This window comes from Ascaphus truei, chromosome 4 (assembly GCF_040206685.1).
Source record: "Ascaphus truei isolate aAscTru1 chromosome 4, aAscTru1.hap1, whole genome shotgun sequence".
Lineage (NCBI taxonomy): Eukaryota > Metazoa > Chordata > Amphibia > Anura > Ascaphidae > Ascaphus > Ascaphus truei.
The window spans coordinates 354,634,363-354,652,017 of NC_134486.1; the positions used below are offsets into that span (position 1 = coordinate 354,634,363).

Here is a 17,655-nt window from a genome sequence, read left to right on the forward strand (position 1 = left end):
AAGACAAAGGGTGTGTGGGTGGTGGTGGTGGGGAAATAAATGTTGTGGGGGTAAGGATATGTGGTTTAGGGGGGGAAGAGGAAGGGTGGGTGGGTGGGTGGGGGGGGAAGAGAAAGGGTGTGTGGGTGGGTGTGGAACAGAAAGGTTGGATGTGTGTTGGTGGTGAAGATAAAGGGTGGGTGTAAATTAATGTTGGTGGGGGAGGAAGGGTGGTTGGGGGGAAAGAGGAAGGTTGGGTGTGGGGGGGTGGAAGAGTTTGTGTGAACAGGAAGGGTGTGTGATGTTGGTGGGGGGGAGGAAGGGTGTGTTGGGGGGGAAGAGGAAGGGTGTTTGGGTGGGGGGGGGAAGAGGAAGGGTTGTTGGTTGGGGGGGTGAAGACTAAGGGCGGGGGGGTCAAGAGTAAGGGTGGTTGTGGGGGTGGGTGAAGATTAAGGGTGGGTGGGAGGGAAGAGGAAGGGTGGATGGGGGAGGTAAGAGTAAGGGTGGGTGGGTGGGGGAGGTAAGAGTAAGGGTGGGTGGGTGGGGGAGGTAAGAGTAAGGGTGGGTGGGTGGGGGTGGTAAGAGTAAGGGTGGGTGGGGGTGGTAAGAGTAAGGGTGGGTGGGGTGGTAAGAGTAAGGGTGGGTGGGGTGGTAAGAGTAAGGGTGGGTGGGTGGGGGTGGTAAGAGTAAGGGTGGGTGGGTGGGGGTGGTAAGAGTAAGGGTGGGTGGGTGGGGGTGGTAAGAGTAAGGGTGGGTGGGTGGGGGTGGTAAGAGTAAGGGTGGGTGGGTGGGGGTGGTAAGAGTAAGGGTGGGTGGGTGGGGGTGGTAAGAGTAAGGGTGGGTGGGTGGGGGTGGTAAGAGAAAGGGTGGGTGGGTGGGGGTGGTAAGAGTAAGGGTGGGTGGGTGGGGGTGGTAAGAGTAAGGGTGGGTGGGTGGGGGTGGTAAGAGTAAGGGTGGGTGGGTGGGGGTGGTAAGAGTAAGGGTGGGTGGGTGGGGGTGGTAAGAGTAAGGGTGGGTGGGTGGGGGTGGTAAGAGTAAGGGTGGGTGGGTGGGGGTGGTAAGAGTAAGGGTGGGTGGGTGGGGGTGGTAAGAGTAAGGGTGGATGGGTGTGGTAAGAGTAAGGGTGGGTGTGGTAAGAGTAAGGGTGGGTGGGTGTGGTAAGAGTAAGGGTGGGTGGGTGTGGTAAGAGTAAGGGTGGGTGGGTGTGGTAAGAGTAAGGGTGGGTGGGTGTGGTAAGAGTAAGGGTGGGTGGGTGTGGTAAGAGTAAGGGTGGGTGGGTGTGGTAAGAGTAAGGGTGGGTGGGTGGGTGTGGTAAGAGTAAGGGTGGGTGGGTGGGTGTGGTAAGAGTAAGGGTGGGTGGGTGTGGTAAGAGTAAGGGTGGGTGGGTGTGGTAAAAGTAAGGGTGGGTGGGTGTGGTAAAAGTAAGGGTGGGTGGGTGTGGTAAGAGTAAGGGTGGGTGGGTGGGTGTGGTAAGAGTAAGGGTGGGTGGGTGGGTGTGGTAAGAGTAAGGGTGGGTGGGTGTGGTAAGAGTAAGGGTGGGTGGGTGTGGTAAGAGTAAGGGTGGGTGGGTGGGTGTGGTAAGAGTAAGGGTGGGTGGGTGGGTGTGGTAAGAGTAAGGGTGGGTGGGGTAAGAGTAAGGGTGGGGTGGGTGTGGTAAGAGTAATTTGTGGTAAGAGTAAGGGTGGGTGGGTGGGGGGTGGTAAAGGGTGGGTGGGTGGGTGGGGGTGGTAAGAGTAAGGGTGGGTGGGTGGGGGTGGTAAGAGTAAGGGTGGGTGGGTGGGGGTGGTAAGAGTAAGGGTGGGTGGGTGGGGGTGGTAAGAGTAAGGGTGGGTGGGTGGGGGTGGTAAGAGTAGGGTGGGTGGGTGGGTGGGGGTGGTAAGAGTAAGGGTGGGTGTGGTAGAGTAAGGGTGGGTGGGTGTGGTAGAGTGGGTGGGTGGGGTAAGAGTAAGGGTGGGTGGGTGGGTGTGTTAGAGTAGGGTGGGTGGGTGGGTGTGTTAAGAGTAGGGTGGGTGGGTGGGTGTGTTAAGAGTAAGGGTGGGTGGGTGTGTTAAGAGTAAGGGTGGGTGGGTGGGTGGGTGTGTTAGAGTATTGTGTTAGAGTAAGGGTGGGTGGGTGTGTTAAGAGTAAGGGTGGGTGGGTGTGGTAAGAGTATGTGGTAAGAGTAAGGGTGGGTGGGTGGGTGTGGTAAGAGTAAGGGTGGTGGGTGTGGTAGAGTAGGGTGGGTGGGGTGTGGTAGAGTAAGGGTGTGTGGGTGTGGTAAGAGTAAGGGTGGGTGGGTGTGGTAGAGTAGGGTGGGTGGGGTGTGGTAAGAGTAAGGGTGGGTGGGTGTGGTAAGAGTAAGGGTGGGTGGGTGTGGTAAGAGTAAGGGTGGGTGGGTGGGTGGGTGTGGTAAGAGTAAGGGTGGGTGGGTGGGTGTGGTAAGAGTAAGGGTGGGTGGGTGGGTGTGGTAAGAGTAAGGGTGGGTGGGTGGGTGTGGTAAGAGTAAGGGTGGGTGGGTGGGTGTGGTAAGAGTAAGGGTGGGTGGGTGTGGTAAGAGTAAGGGTGGGTGTGGTTAGAGTAAGGGTGGGTGTGGTAAGAGTAAGGGTGGGTGGGTGTGGTAAGAGTAACGGTGGGTGGGTGGGTGTGGTAAGAGTAAGGGTGGGTGGGTGGGTGTGGTAAGAGTAAGGGTGGGTGGGTGTGGTAAGAGTAAGGGTGGGTGGGTGTGGTAAGAGTAAGGGTGGGTGTGGTAAGGGTGGGTGTGGTAAGAGTAAGGGTGGGTGGGTGTTCAAAGAGTAAGGGTGGGTGGGTGGGTGGGTGTTCAAAGAGTAAGGGTGGGTGGGTGGGTGGTTGTGGTAAGAGTAAGGGTGGGTGGGTGTGGTAAGAGTAAGGGTGGGTGGGTGTGGTAAGAGTAAGGGTGGGTGGGTGTGGTAAGAGTAAGGGTGGGTGGGTGGGTGGGTGGGTGTGGTAAGAGTAAGGGTGGGTGGGTGTGGTAAGAGTAAGGGTGGGTGGGTGGGTGTGGTAAGAGTAAGGGTGGGTGGGTGGGTGTGGAAAGAGTAAGGGTGGGTGGGTGGGTGTGGTAAGAGTAAGGGTGGGTGGGTGGGTGTGGTAAGAGTAAGGGTGGGTTGGTGGGTGTGGTAAGAGTAAGGGTGGGTGGGTGGGTGTGGTAAGAGTAAGGGTGGGTGGGTGTGGTAAGAGTAAGGGTGGGTGGGTGGGTGTGGTAAGAGTAAGGGTGGGTGGGTGGGGGTGGTAAGAGTGTGGGTGGGTGGGGGTGGTAAGAGTAAGGGTGGGTGGGTGGGGGTGGTAAGAGTAAGGGTGGGTGGGTGGGGGTGGTAAGAGTAAGGGTGGGTGGGTGGGTGGGGTGGTGGTAAGAGTAAGGGTGGGTGGGTGGGTGGGGGTGGTGGTAAGAGTAAGGGTGGGTGGGTGGGGGTGGTAAGAGTAAGGGTGGGTGGGTGGGGGTGGTAAGAGTAAGGGTGGGTGGGTGGGGGTGGTAAGAGTAAGGGTGGGTGGGTGGGGGTGGTAAGAGTAAGGGTGGGTGGGTGGGGCTGGTAAGAGTAAGGGTGGGTGGGTGTGTGTGGGAACAGTAAGTGTGTGTGGGGGTGGGAAGATAAAGGGTGTGTGGGTGGGTGTGGAACAGAAAGGCTGGATGTGTGTTGGGGGGGAAGATAACGGGTGGGTGGAAATGAATGTTGGTGGGGGAGGAAGGGTGTTTGGGGGGGAAAGAGGAAGGGTGGGTGTGGGGGGGGGGAAAGAGGAAGGGTGGGTGTGGGGGGGGGGAGAGGAAGGGTGGGTGTGGGGGGGGGAAGAGGAAGGGTGGGTGTGGGGGGGGGGAAGAGGAAGGGTGGGTGTGGGGGTGGAAAGAGGAAGGGTGGGTGTGGGGGGGGGGGAAGAGGAAGGGTGGGTGTGGGGGGGGGAAGAGGAAGGGTGGGTATGGGGGGGGGGGGAAGAGGAAGGGTGTGTGTGGGGGGGGGAAGAGGAAGGGTGGGTGTGGGGGGGAGGAAGAGTTTGTGTGAACAGGAAGGGTGTGTGATGTTGGTGGGGGGGAGGAAGGGTGTGTTGGTGGGGGAAGAGGAAGGTTGTTTGGGTGGGGGGGGAAGAGGAAGGGTGTTTGGGTGGGGGGGGGAGAGGAAGGGTGGTTGGGTGGGTGGTGAAGACTAAGGGCGGGGGGGTAAAGAGTAAGGGTGGTTGGGGGTGTGTGTGAAGAGTAAGGGTGTTTGGGGGGGTGGGTGAAGATTAAGGGTGGGTGGGGGGGTGGGTGAAGATTAAGGGTGGGTGGGGGGGTGGGTGAAGATTAAGGGTGGGTGGGGGGGTGGGTGAAGATTAAGGGTGGGTGGGGGGGGTGGTTGAAGATTAAGGGTGGGTGAAGAGTAAGGGTGTTTGTGGGGGGGGGGTGAATAGGAAGGAAGAAGGGTGGGTGGTGTGGGGTGAGAGTAAGGATGGTTGGTGGGGGTGTGTAAGAGGAAGGGTGCTGCGGGGTATCTGATATGTGACTTGTTGTTGCGGCCAGTGTAGTGAAATAAAGGTGCGTCCATGTACAGCGTGCATTTACAGTTGAGTGGAGTGGAGCGGAGCGCACATGTGAAATTTTGTGTTAATAAAGTTTTAATTGAGCGACACATGCGTCTTGTGCCTGAGCCTATAGACAAAGGTATCGTGTTAAGCGGAGCGCATAGCGACATGGTGGTGCGGGATAACGGAGATGTCAGTTGTTGTTTATTATTTGACCGGAGCACATGTCAGTTGGTGTTGCGGCCAGCGGCCATTTGACCGGAGCACATGTAGCTAATGTGCGGAGCGCACATGTGAGTAGGGTGTTGCGGGCATTTTAGGTAAAGGTATCGGTGATAATTGAATGCGGCAAGTAGTGAATATTTTGTTAGTTGACCGTAGCACATGTGAGTTGGTGTTGCGGCATGTAGGTAATGTAGTGAATATTTTATTACTTGACCGGAGCACATGTGAGTTGGTGTTGCGGCATGTAGGTAATTTAGTGAATATTTTATTACTTGACCGGAGCACATGTGAGTTGGTGTTGCGGCCAGCGGCCATTTTATAAAAGTATTGGTAAGTGCGTAGGTAATGTGCGGAGCGCACATGTCACTTGCTGTTGCGGCCATTTTATCAACCAATATAATAATTAAGTGCGTAGGTAAAGGTGGCGGTTATGATAGAAAGTGAAGTGGTAGAGTGTTCCAGTGTTGCTGTGCGGGCATTTGAAAGGCATTTTAACGGTAGCGGTGATGATTTAATGCGGGAAGTACAGAATAATGTAGTAGTTGAGCGGATCACATGTCAGTTGGTGTTGTGCGTAGGTAATGTGCGGAGCGCACATGTGAGTTGCTGGTGCGGCCATTTTATAAAAAAATTATTAAGTGCGTAGGTTAAGCTGGCGGTTATGATTTGGCGGTTATGATTTAAAGTGTTTACACAGGATGGAGAAAGTGATAAAGTGATGGAGAAAGTGAGAAAGTGGGCATATTAATATGTAAAGTCTGTGCTGTGTGTATCATATACAAAAAGGCCAATGTTAAAGTGGCCATGTGGGCATATAGAAATATGTAAAGTGTGTGTTGTGTGTGTATGATGGGATGACAGTAAGTGCATAGGTAAAGCTGGCGGTTATGATTTGAAGTGTTTACACAGGATGGAGAAAGTGAGAAAGTGGGCATTGTAGGAAGGGGAATTAGAAAGTGCTGCATTTTAAAGTGGCCATTGGAAAGTGGGCATATGTAAAGTGTTCATATACAAAAAGGGGAATGTTAAAGTGGACATATGAATATGTAGGAAGGGGAATTTGAAAGTGGTGCATTTCAAAGTGGCCATTGGAAAGTGGGAATGTTAAAGTGGGCATGTGGGCATATATAAAAATGTTAAGTGTGTGTTGTGTGTGTATGATGGGATGACAGTGGCCATTGGAAAGTGGGCATATGTAAAGTGTGTGTGTGTGTGTGTGTGTGCACACATGGGTGAGAGTGTCAGATGAACTTACCAAGGACTCTGCAGGGCATTGGTGTGTGTGTGTGTGTGTGTCTACACACAGGGGTGAGAGTGTGAGATGAAGTTACCAATGACTCTGCAATGCTTCTTTGGGGGTATGCTGTCAGTGCAAGTGTGTGACAGTGAAGTAGGTGTGTGTCAGTGATGTCAGTGTAAGTTTTGGCCAATGACAGTCGTGTGGGCGGTGTGTGTCACAGTGGGGCGTACCTCTTGGGCAATGACAGTCGTGCTGGCCACGGACCAATCACATTCACCGCAGCTAGTACCAACCTTTGATTTTATATATTAAGATATATTAAAGCCTGGTTCCAGCACTTCAGGGACCAGGGTTTAACTCTGTGTTCAGGAGAAATGTTGCAAAGTTTCATCTGACCTTTCCATGTACACAAGCAAAAAGAAATCGAGACAAATATCATTTAAAGGTGAAGAAAGTGATCACAATAGTGCGATTAAAGTAATATATTTATATAGTCCCTGAAAATAGTGCTGTCCCAGAAGCGGACTTAATCCAAGTCCATAAACGATAGGCAGAAACAGGAGTTCAGGAGCGCAAAAAGATCCAGGTGTATATATAAAAAATAAGAATACAAATATTGTTTTGTGTGCAAAATAAATTAGATTAGTGTAGCCCCGAGGTAAAATTTGAATCCCTGGCCCCTCTCCGCGAGTGCCGTGAGGTAGCGGGTGCCGCCGGAGGCTGCGACGGACTCGCTGGCACTTCGCGAGGGTGGGGGCCAGAGCAGGGAGCGGTGCAGGCTGGTTGCCGGGGACGCGATCGGGCCGTCGCTAAGGCCGCGATCGCGTTGCCACCGGCTCGGCGGCTTAAGCAGAGTGCGCCGCCATTGCGCGGAGGTTCGCGCATGCGCAGTAGGGCGGAAGCGCGCGATAGGACTCCAGGGATAGGGAGAGATCGCGCGAGAGTAGGGAAGGTAGGAGAGAGAGTGAGGCGGCCATTAGGGGTTCGCGCATGCGCAAGGGAAGCGCGCACGCGGCCCCAATGCATTAGGCAGCCCCTGGGAACTACAATTCCCAGGAGGCTTAGGGAGGCAGAGGTCAGGTGCTCCCTAGTGGCCAATAGGGCTGAAGGAAGCTCAGCCCGGGAAAAGAGATACATTTCCCGGGCTTTGCAACAGTCAGTCAGGGCAGAGCAGAGGAAGGAGTAGGAAGGGTGCAGGGAGCGCGTGGCTCCTGCATCAGGTAAGGGTCCTCCCTAGATTCCCAGGCAGGCCCCAATTCCCGGGTAAAGGGCAGGGGGTAACTGAAGAGGGACGCCTTAACTAGGGAGGTGACCCTTGAGTGTGGAAGGTGCTGGTTTGGCAGTGTCGCAGCGGAGAGAGCTGTGGGCACTGTCAAAGAGGCACAGTGTGCTAGCAGTGTGGTTGCTGCGGGATCCAGGGGCTGTGTGTGATTGCAGCTGCCTGTGAGTAGTGTCGCTGTATGTGCTGGGCACAGTGCGTGCAGTGTGTGTGAAGTGTGGATCCCTGCAGGCTGACAGTGTGTGCGGTGTGTCAGCTGCAGGTGCTTTGGGAGTAGCTAGTTAATAGCTAGTAGCAGTTACAGTTAGGACTGGGTAGCTAGGGGAAGGGGGGGCAGGTTATTGTCCACAGGCCCTAGGAGTTTTCCCCCAAGCCATCCCAGGTTGCGGTTCTTCAGGGACAGGCCCTAGGTTAGGGTTGCTGTCACTCTAAGTAGTAGTCAGTGATAGGAAGGCGGTTGCTGTTCCCATGCGGTTGGTGTTGCCGTGGTCCGGTTGCAGTTCCCGTGGAGCGGTGGGACCCTCGTTGGGGTCCACCGGCAGAGTACCTGGAAAGGATCAGACGGACGTCTGACCCTTTTAGAAGAGAGTTGCGGTCCCGAGCATCGGAGTGCTCGGAAGGTATCTTCAATATTATAAAGTGCACCAACTGGGCCCTAGCTTAACATAGTGACTGCGCAGTCACCCACGACCTTTCGCAGGATTGCGGGACATTGGGTGTGGGGTGATCACAGGACACTGGGTGGGGAATACCAGACATTGGGCTGAGGTGATGCGATAGAGCATCCGGTTATGTTATGATGTTATGTACTGTGTTATGTGTTATTAAGTAAAGTGTTAGCTATTGTTTTATATCTACGTGTGTTATGGTATTTCTTATTCAGGGCTATCTTTCCTAACGGGGGATCCTGGGTAAGTGGAGGCGCTGCACCAGGTAATGGTAAGGGTTTCCCCAGGCTCCCAGCTAGCGGAGGCTCAGATCTCCTGGAGCCACACAGGTTATGCAGTACCAGTAGTCCTTTAGAGCAGGTGTGTTGCAGGGAAAGGGACTGGTTAGACCACGAGGGGCCAATGTGATATTGGGTGGGTCGGCCGGTTCACAAAAAGGGCTACATTAGGAAATGCAAAACTCACATGATCTGTGAATGAACTAAGCAGTGCAGTTGTTCAGAGTAACCAACTCTTGTGTATATCCAAACACTCTAGTGATGACATCCATCAAGGCCAGATGAGAAGATAGGGGGAGGGGGGGGGAATGGAAAGGGATCCCCACATAAAAAAAAAATAGAAGAGACACACATAGTGCAGATTGCTTTATAAATTTTAAACGGTAGGAAGTATTACACTCACAAGCAAATTGCATTAGCAGGTGTTGAGATCACCCAGGGCCAGATTCTGCAAAGGATACAGCACTCATTCTCCCACCGGTATTTCAACTGCGATGGCCGTCCACAGGGGAAGTGTGGTAATGACCAATGGACAGGGGGAAGAGTGGGTCAGCAAGTTAGCTTTGTATTAACCCTTATCCCGTGTGTAGGTCACGTGTCCGCAGGATTGCCGTTTGTAACAAACTGATAATAAAGCAGATAAGACTAATCTTTCTATTTCACTCACTCATTAAAGGCGTCTTAAACGCATTTTAAACCCTAATCAATTAACCTGCAACAAGAGCAAACGTAGAACCAACACACGCAAACCCTAATGATGACTGTGACAAAAATATTGCAAAGTGTTGTCCTTCATATAATCTTGCTACACATCATCGGTTGTCATATTTCAGAACTACACTGCATATACACAATTAGTGCTAAAGGAATCCCACGGATATAGATATAGATATATATATATATATATATATACACACACACACACAGCTCAACCCCCTTATAACGCTATACTTGGGGTCCAAAGAATCAGCGCGCTATAAGCGGATCGCGTAAGAAATGATGTACAATTGTATGCATTGTACAATAAAGTATTTAAGATACCAATAATCGTGTTGTAAAGTATTCATATATATACGAAAAATTGGAAGCCACAATAGCATTGCGTTATAAGCGGATTCGCGTTGTAACGGATCGCGTTATAACAGGGTTGAGCTGCATATAAATAGTCATATAACTTTCTTTTAGTCCATAGATAACCGAAGTTTGCACAGGATGGAGATATCCTTCTTTCGGAACACTCACCCAGGCCTCCAAAGAATATATAAAAGGTCAGTGTACTTCACTTTCTGACGAATTGCTGAGAACCTGGGTTCCGCTTCTGTGTTCTAACGTTCTTTCCCACAGCTGCTGTGTCTCATTGCAAAAACTCCAACTGGGTATGTTCAAGATGAGATTGAAAACAGGAAGTTCATAGTGTAACTAAGCACAGCACCACTTCAAGGCTCAGGGCTTCAGAACTCCACAGGAGGACAGTTTCAATAAAAATTAATTTATTAAAAAACTCAAAGACGATCCTTCCTCCCCCCCCTCCCCTCTTTCTAGCCTCACTCTTAGGCCTGGGACATAGTGCCTTTAACCAGTGCTGAGGCGCGCTGACGCTCAGGGAAAGCGGTGCTTTCCCTGGCCTTACACAGCGCGCCATCAGGGGGAGTGCCGGGGGCGGGACGGGGGCGGGCCAGTGACGTCACGGAGCTGGTTCGCCCTCATTGGGCGAACCGCTCACGTGACCGGCCCTGCGCTCCGGCAAGCGTGGAAATTTCAAAACGCCGTCAGACACACGCTTCCCCAAGCGTGCTGACGCGTGCGCGAGCCCCTGCTAAAGCCGCTCTCATTGCGGCTGCAGGGGCTCAGTGCCGAGCAGCAGCACGGCTCAGCGCATAAGCTCTGACCATGTCCCAGGCCTTACCGGTCCACTATGTGGACCGGAGGCCACCACCTTTGGCGAAGCTCTTTTCTATCTCTTGCACTCTTTTAAAAAAACAAAAACACATTGTATTAGGCTGCTGTTGCATTTCACTGTATGTAAATCATATAACCTGCCTAATAAAAAAGTTTGGAAAAAAACCCAAAAAAAACGAAAAGACGAGTACAAAAATCTTCTATGCGCTTCACGCCAACAGGTACTTCGTTGGTGTGAAACGCATACTTGTCTTTACGAGTTCTTGAATAAATTACTTTTTATCGAGAGTTGCCTCTGTGAAGTTCTGAAGCTCTGGAGCCTTGGAGCCGTGCAGGGTTGCACTATGAACTTTCTATTTTTCACGACTAGCCGAACGAGTTTCCATAAAATGGCAGATAGGTTTGACTTGATTCAATACACAACAAAATTGGCGATCGTCTGAAAACTCCCACTGATTTGAATGGGTTTTTTTGGCCAAATCCAACAGCTGTTTTTTGGGTTGATTGGAGGTGCAGTTACCAATAAATCATGCAAATACATTTAGTCACAGACTGTCAAAAGGTGAGAATACACTGATACATTGCTACATCTGGACATTCTGACATTTCAAGCCATAACAAATGGGTTCTGTATGCTAATAGTCTGAGAACTAACATCCATAATCCTCAAACCCAGTGTCTACTGCTCTCCTCTCCATACCTGTGCACAGTGGGGAGGCATCATAAACGTGGAAACAAAAAAAAAACTGGTCAAAACCTTGACGTTGCATTGATACCCCCTTCCATTTCAGTTGTTCTCTGTTCTCAAGCCAAATTTTCTGCATTCCAGCTATTGACTTTGTAGATCAACCTTTTGTGCTGCTCATTATATCAAATGCTTTTCAGAAATCCAGCTAAATTATGTCCACGGGTTCTCCTTTGTCTATCGGCTTGACAATATGTTCAAAGATCTCCAGCAGTTATGCCAGTCATGATCTCCTTTTCATGAATTCAAACTCGTTGATTTCTAAATGTCTAAGAAATTTGATCCCTGTCAAGATTTCTGCTGCTTTTCCCCAATCTCTCCATCCACTTATTTGTAGGTCTTTTTAACTTTTTTTTTTCCACGCACCTAAAGCTTTTTGAAAACAGCAATGCACGATATTCATTTCAATGCACTAACCAGAGTCTGCCCTTTAACCAGTAATGAACCTTAATGAATAACCTCTTTTTTAATCACCCAATCCAGCAATAACTCCAATTCAAGATGATACGAGTTAATGCCGGATTGGGTGCAATAACCTGTAAGCGACCTTAATGAATAACCCCTAAAAAGTGCATTTACTCTTAGGTCAAAATGTAGGTAAAGGCCAGTGATCATTACTGTGATGTGAATTAATAAAATATTTTACAAGATAAATAGCATTGAGGTATAGTTTTGTTTTCAATTACTTCCTGGGGATACAATATAGAAAGGAAATGCAATTTGAAGAATAATCAATTACATACTGTACCAACCGCCTTTATTCTCCTGCTTACCCGGCTCATTGCGGGGAGTTTCTCCGGTTTTATCGGAGTTTCCCGCGGCGGCCGCATCATCAGGTAAGCGCTAATGGCGCTTATCATTGAAAGCGTCCGCAGCGCGGGAAACCGGAGAAAAAAAAGCCGCGCGCTGCCGCGTTTTTAAAAATCCCGCGGTGGCAGCCGCAGGAGGATAAAGGCGGCTGCCACTGTATACTGTATATAGCAGATATGTCATCTAAGCCTGTTCTTCCCTGCTCTGTCTGTAAGTCCTGATAACTGCAGGCATGACAGAGTTAATCTGTGGGCTATCCCCCACCCCCCCGCCCCCCATGAGCTTCTCCTGGGAGTAACTAGAGGAGGGTGATGACTCATGACCCAAGAGAGAGCGATCCTATCGTGATAGGTCTGATGTAGCAGGGTTACATGTATGTGAAGTATGATAATGCTTAGATTTTGAAGATTAAGCAGGAAACCTGAACATTATTTATTGACTACATGGGCAGGTGTACCAGGCTGCAGCGGTCAAATTTACATGTGCATGTTCTAGCAGCTGTACTTAGGGTTGCCAGGTGGCTTGTCCAAAAATACTGGACACAATGGTAAAAAGATGCGACCTCCCGAATACATATAAAAAAATACCCCCACGCCCCCGAATACATATAAAAAAATGCCCCCACCACCCCAATACATATAAAAAATACCCCCACCTCCCCAATCAAATTCAGACTTACCTTGGGGATGGTGTCAGGTCGGGCACAGTGGCTGCAGGGGGGCCGGTGGCTGCGGAGGGAGGGGCTGTTGGATGCGGAGGGGGGGGCAGTGGATGCGGAGGGGGGGCAGTGGATGCGGATGGGGGGGGGTCGATGGATGGGGGGGAAAAAAAAAATCGGTGTATGCGGGGGGGCATGGGGGTCGTTGGATGTAGGGGCGGCGGCAGCCGGTCTGAGCAGTTGCCGCCATGTCGGTCTCTTCCCCGCTGCAGGCTTATCTCTTCCTGTCTGTCCCATGCAGACGTTTCGGAGGCTGACGCACGCCGGGCCTCCCTCTCGCACCGGCGCGCACCAGAAGCCCAGCTGTCTTCTGGCGCTGATGTCAGAGGACCCGGCGCGCGTCAGCATCATAGCACCTCGGCGTGGGACAGACAGGGAGAGAGAAACCTGCAGCAGGAGAGAGCCGGGCATGGAAGCAACTGCTCTGACCGGCCGTCTCCCTGCACCCCCCACCCCCCTGCATCAACCGTGCGTTCGGAGAGAGATAATACCGGACACATACATGTCCGGTATTACCTTTCATTTTATACCGGACGCAGGGGCAAAATACCGGGCTGTCTGGTTCAAAATCGGATACCTGGCAACCATAGCTGTACTGGACCTGAGGATTTACATATATATTTCAGATTCTGGCACATTTGGTTAGGACCCAATTAGCTAGTTAGCTAGATAATAAATGATGCGAACAAAAATACATTGTTGTCCCTAAATGTATACGTTAGGTCTGATTTTTTTTTTTTGTCACCAGGTCATTATATAAATTCCTATTTAAAAGTGAGGTACTTTGCTTTCAGAACATTTGTTTGGACAAATACTTAGCTTTGCTTTTCACTTCTCACTAGTATCCATTTATGGAACATTTGACGCTTGGGGTTTAGTAATAGTAACCAAATTCCTGCAGTGAATTAGCACAAACCAAACTGCACATACGATTTTAAAGCTTAGACAAGACCAGGAGTTTATTTAAATATCATGTGCAAAGTCCCACCACAAAATGACCTTGTTTATAAGGTGAGTATATACAAAAAGGACCTTTGATTACGCTTGAATGTACTGATGCAGAGGTTCTTGATTGCACCTTGTACCATCTGTGAAATTTCAGAGGCTGTATTTCTCCTGGTTTGAGGCTTTGTCTAGTTTTTGTTGTTCTAATTTCCTAACCGCTCTGTTCTGGCATGATCTACAGCCCTTTTGGCATTTCACCTTCCTCAACTGAATAATTTATTCTAGTCAGTGGGATATTAAATCCAGCCTGCCTCATGAATACCGAGGTGAAATATTCTTTCCGGCTGTTGGCAAAATTGACCTAATCTGTCACAAAACTTCCTACTGTAGGCACTTCACTAGACCATCTCACTTCTTATCTTGGTGATTCTTATACAGGGGCACTGTCCAGGTCATTTTTCTAACAGCTTTTGGAATGTAGACAGTGTGCATAATCTCTTTAAATAAACCCTAAAAAAGTCCTTAAAAGCATCCCCCTATTTTGTCCCGGCTGAAAAATAAATCTTTCATGATAAAAGACAAATATTTAAAGATTCCCTTGTCAAGTGTTTTTTGTTGCATTTTCACTGCATTCAAAATTACTGATAGCTTTACCTCAATCCTCTTTCTGTTAGACCAGGGGTGCGCAAACTGTGGGGCGGGAGATTTTTCTGGGGGGGGGGGCACGGCGGTTGTAGAGGCCCCACGCTCTTCCCCAAGGCATTTAAAGTAAATGCCAGGGGATCGCATGAGGCCTCTGCAACTCTCAATTTACCGCGATTCAGACGGCTGTGTGACGCGTCGCCATGTAACGCGGTGTCGGGTCATGTGATTTGACACGTGCCAAATGACGCCTCGGGTCACGTGTTGTGATGTCACATGACCCCGCAACATCATTTGACGCAGCTCCAAGGTGAGTGGGGGGGGGCGCGCAGCAGCAAAAGTTCGACCATTGAAAAAATTTTGTTTTACTAGGCAATTCTGGTAAGCATAAATTCATAGCAATCCATGACATTTATTTTCAACTCCCTCAACCTCAAAGCCATTACAGAACCCAGACTCAACCCCCTCTGACACCGCCTCCCCTTTAGCCACACCCCCAGACCTGGGAACAGACAGGGCAGCGGAGTAGGTATCCTACTCTCCCCATGCTGCACATTTCACATCATACCCCCTCTTTTTCTCATCCTTTGAAGTTCACAGTGTCTTTTTTCTCCCCTCTCCCTCAGTTCTTCTGCTATTTATTGCCCCATCCCCCCCACCCCCATGGACCAACCTCCGTTTCTTGTTAACTTTGCCACCTGGCTTCCTCTCTTCTGACACACCTGCTGTCAACCCACTGTCATCCTTGAGGACTTTAAACATACACATTGACATTCCCAATGCCCCTTCTACCTTCCAATTTCTCTCCTTAACCTCCTGCTTTGGTCTCTACCAAGGGACTAACTCTCCTCATTGCATCTGGTTTTCTCACGCTTCAGTCTCTTAATCCTCTAACACCATCTTCCCTCTCTCTGATTACCACCTCCTAACTTTTAGCCTCACTCTAACCTCCGCACCCTTCCCAATATCTACTTCCACATGAACATACAGAAACTTGCTCTAGACCCCCTCACTTTTTCAACATCTTTACAATCTCTCCTCTCCAATCTATAACCTTTCCTATCCAAACCTGGCAACGTACGTCACAACACAAGCTCTCGCCACTACCGCCAAAAGTGCTCACGTACAGCTGAACGTTACTGGAGGAAGCCACGCTCTAAAGTCAATTTCCTCCGCTGTCAAGTCCTACTCTCCACCTATAACACTGCCCTTACCAAGAAAACCTACTTTTCTTCTCATACTAACTATGTCCTCTAATCCTCAATGCCCATTTGCCACCTTTTAATACACTTTCCTGCCCAACTGCACCCCCTCCCACCCTCACAGCCCAAGACCTTGCCAACCATGTCACAGATAAGCTGGAATCCATCAGATTTGACATCTCTTCATTTCATGCTCGACACGCAACACCTACCTCCCTGCACAGCTAAATCCACCCTCTGTCTATTTTCCCCTGTAACTGAAGAGCATGTCTCTGTTCTTGTCTCATCTCACTGTATAACCTGCCACTTTGATCCTTGTATACAAACGCTTGACTCGCTTTCCCTCCTCCATTTTCCCGCTTGACTTTTTGCAATCTGGTTTTCTACCTCTACACTCCACCGAGACCGTACTAACAAAAGTGGCCAACGACATACTCACAGCTAAGTCTTGTCTCCTTACTAATGCTCCTGGATTTCTTTGCTGCCTTTGACACGGTTGATCACCCTTTCCTCCTAGACACACTACATGCCATTGGCCTCTGCGACGCAGCCCACTCCTGGTTGAAGTCCTACCTATCCAACTGCTGCTTTAGTGTTTCCTTCTCTGGTGTCTCCCCCTCACTTCCTCTTTCTGTCAGGGTCCCACAAGGCTCTGTCCTTGGCCCTCTTCTTTTGGTGAACGAATTACAATCGTTTGGCTTTCAGTATCATTGCTATGGCACCCAAATTTACCTCTCCTCCTCTGACATCTCCCCCTAGATGTCGCACTGTTACCTGAAGCTTAACATGTCCAAAACAGAACAAATAACCTTTCATCCTTCCACTGCAACCCTGCCACCGAAACTCTCCTCACTGTCAATAATACCACAATCTTATCAAACCTGCTGCCTAGGGGTCATCTTTGACTCTGCCCTCCCCTTCATTCCCCACATTCAAACCCTCGGTAAGTCCTGCCGTCTTTCCACCCGAAACATTGCTAGGATACTCCCTTTTCTCACTGCTCATGATGCAACGAAAGTCCTAATTCACGCACTTATCCTGTCCTGTCTCGACTGCAACTTTCTCCTTCTTGGCATTCCCTTTGCCTGCCTCTCCCAACTTCAATCCTTCAACATTCTGCTTGCAGACTCCTTTACCTCACTCACCGCTCCACTATGCAAACCCCTACACTGTCTTCCCATATCCTCTAGAAAAAAAATGTAAAACCCTAGCTCTGACTTATAAAGTTCTCAACGATGCTGCCACCCCTAAAATGCCCCCACCGTTCTGCGCATGACATTCACCTCGCCTCCTGCCTCCTCTCTCTCCCGCTTGCAAGACTTCTCCCGTGCTGCCCCCTCTCTCTGGAATTCCCTAATAATGTACTTTCAGACTCTCCTCCAGCTTTCAGACATTTAAGAACGCCCTGAAAACACTCCTTTTCAAAGGAAACCTGTCTCTGATATCCCCAACATCCACCTCCTACCCTCACTAGCCATATTAGTACCAGCTGCGCAGCAGGACCAAACTCCACTCTAACACCTCCAAACATGCGCACCCCCAAACCTTAATGGGACCAACTGTGCTGCTGGAGCATACTCCATCTTGATGCATACTCTATCCCACAATGAGCAGCCACTTTACCTTTTGTTTCCACATTGCCCCTTATTCCCTATAGATTGTAAGATCTCATGAGCAGGGCCCTCATTACCTCCTGTATCTGTTTGCTCTTGTTTGTCCTATTTCTATATTATTCTGTTTATGCAATTCATGTCCCTCTGTACCCCCATTGTACTGCGCTGCGGAATATGTTGGCACTTTACCATGGTTTATTATTATGCTTTATGTACGCGTCTTTACATATGATAAAATAACCATACGATATGCACACTTTCTAGATATAGTCGTCATTAATGTTTTTCAACGTACAAAGCATATGGAAACACTACAAGTGTGTCCACCGTGCAATAGTATCGCACTATTATTACAGGACACCGCCACTATTTATCATCACTGAACAGATGTAGCAAGACTTCCTGTCCCCAGCACCAGGGATGAAAAACGAAGAAGTCCGCGGTGCTGGGGACAGAGTCTGCCGCGATCGCTCTACGGGGGGATCCATGCTTCGGAATGGGACCCCCGCAGCATTAATCTTTTGATGCTGCAACCGTCACGGCCGCCATACTTAGCACATTAAGTCTTGCTACATCTGTATATACACCTTTTGTATTTTTATTATCTCGCAAATGAACAATACTTACTTTTATTGTAGCAGGTTGCCAGCACATTTCTGTCTGCCGGGCTAGCGCTGAGGTGCCAGATTTCACCCGCATGATGAAGTAAAACATTCTTGTTGATGATATTATTCTCATCGTCAAAGTCCACAACGTGAATCTAGACATATGGAGACTTCCGTCAATAAGATTGAAAAAGAACAGGAAAAGAAGCTTTGGACAAGAAACGTTTAATCGTTATGCATTCCCAAATCAGGCTAAAATATTTTCACAAAAAAAAGTTTACAGATTTCAATAATTTTGTCTAAATAGTCTTTGTTAATATGA

General features: G+C 49.7%; 1 protein-coding gene across 1 annotated transcript in view; it reads right to left on the reverse strand.

Annotated features, from left to right (window-relative positions):
- The window catches only part of LOC142493739 (EARP-interacting protein homolog), an 83,000-nt gene that overhangs the window by 33,280 nt on the left and 32,065 nt on the right, over positions 1-17,655 (reverse strand). The window contains exon 3 of the mRNA XM_075598282.1: positions 17,356-17,488. Within this exon, the coding sequence (XP_075454397.1) occupies positions 17,356-17,488 (133 nt within the window). The remainder of the gene's footprint in view (positions 1-17,355; positions 17,489-17,655) is intronic.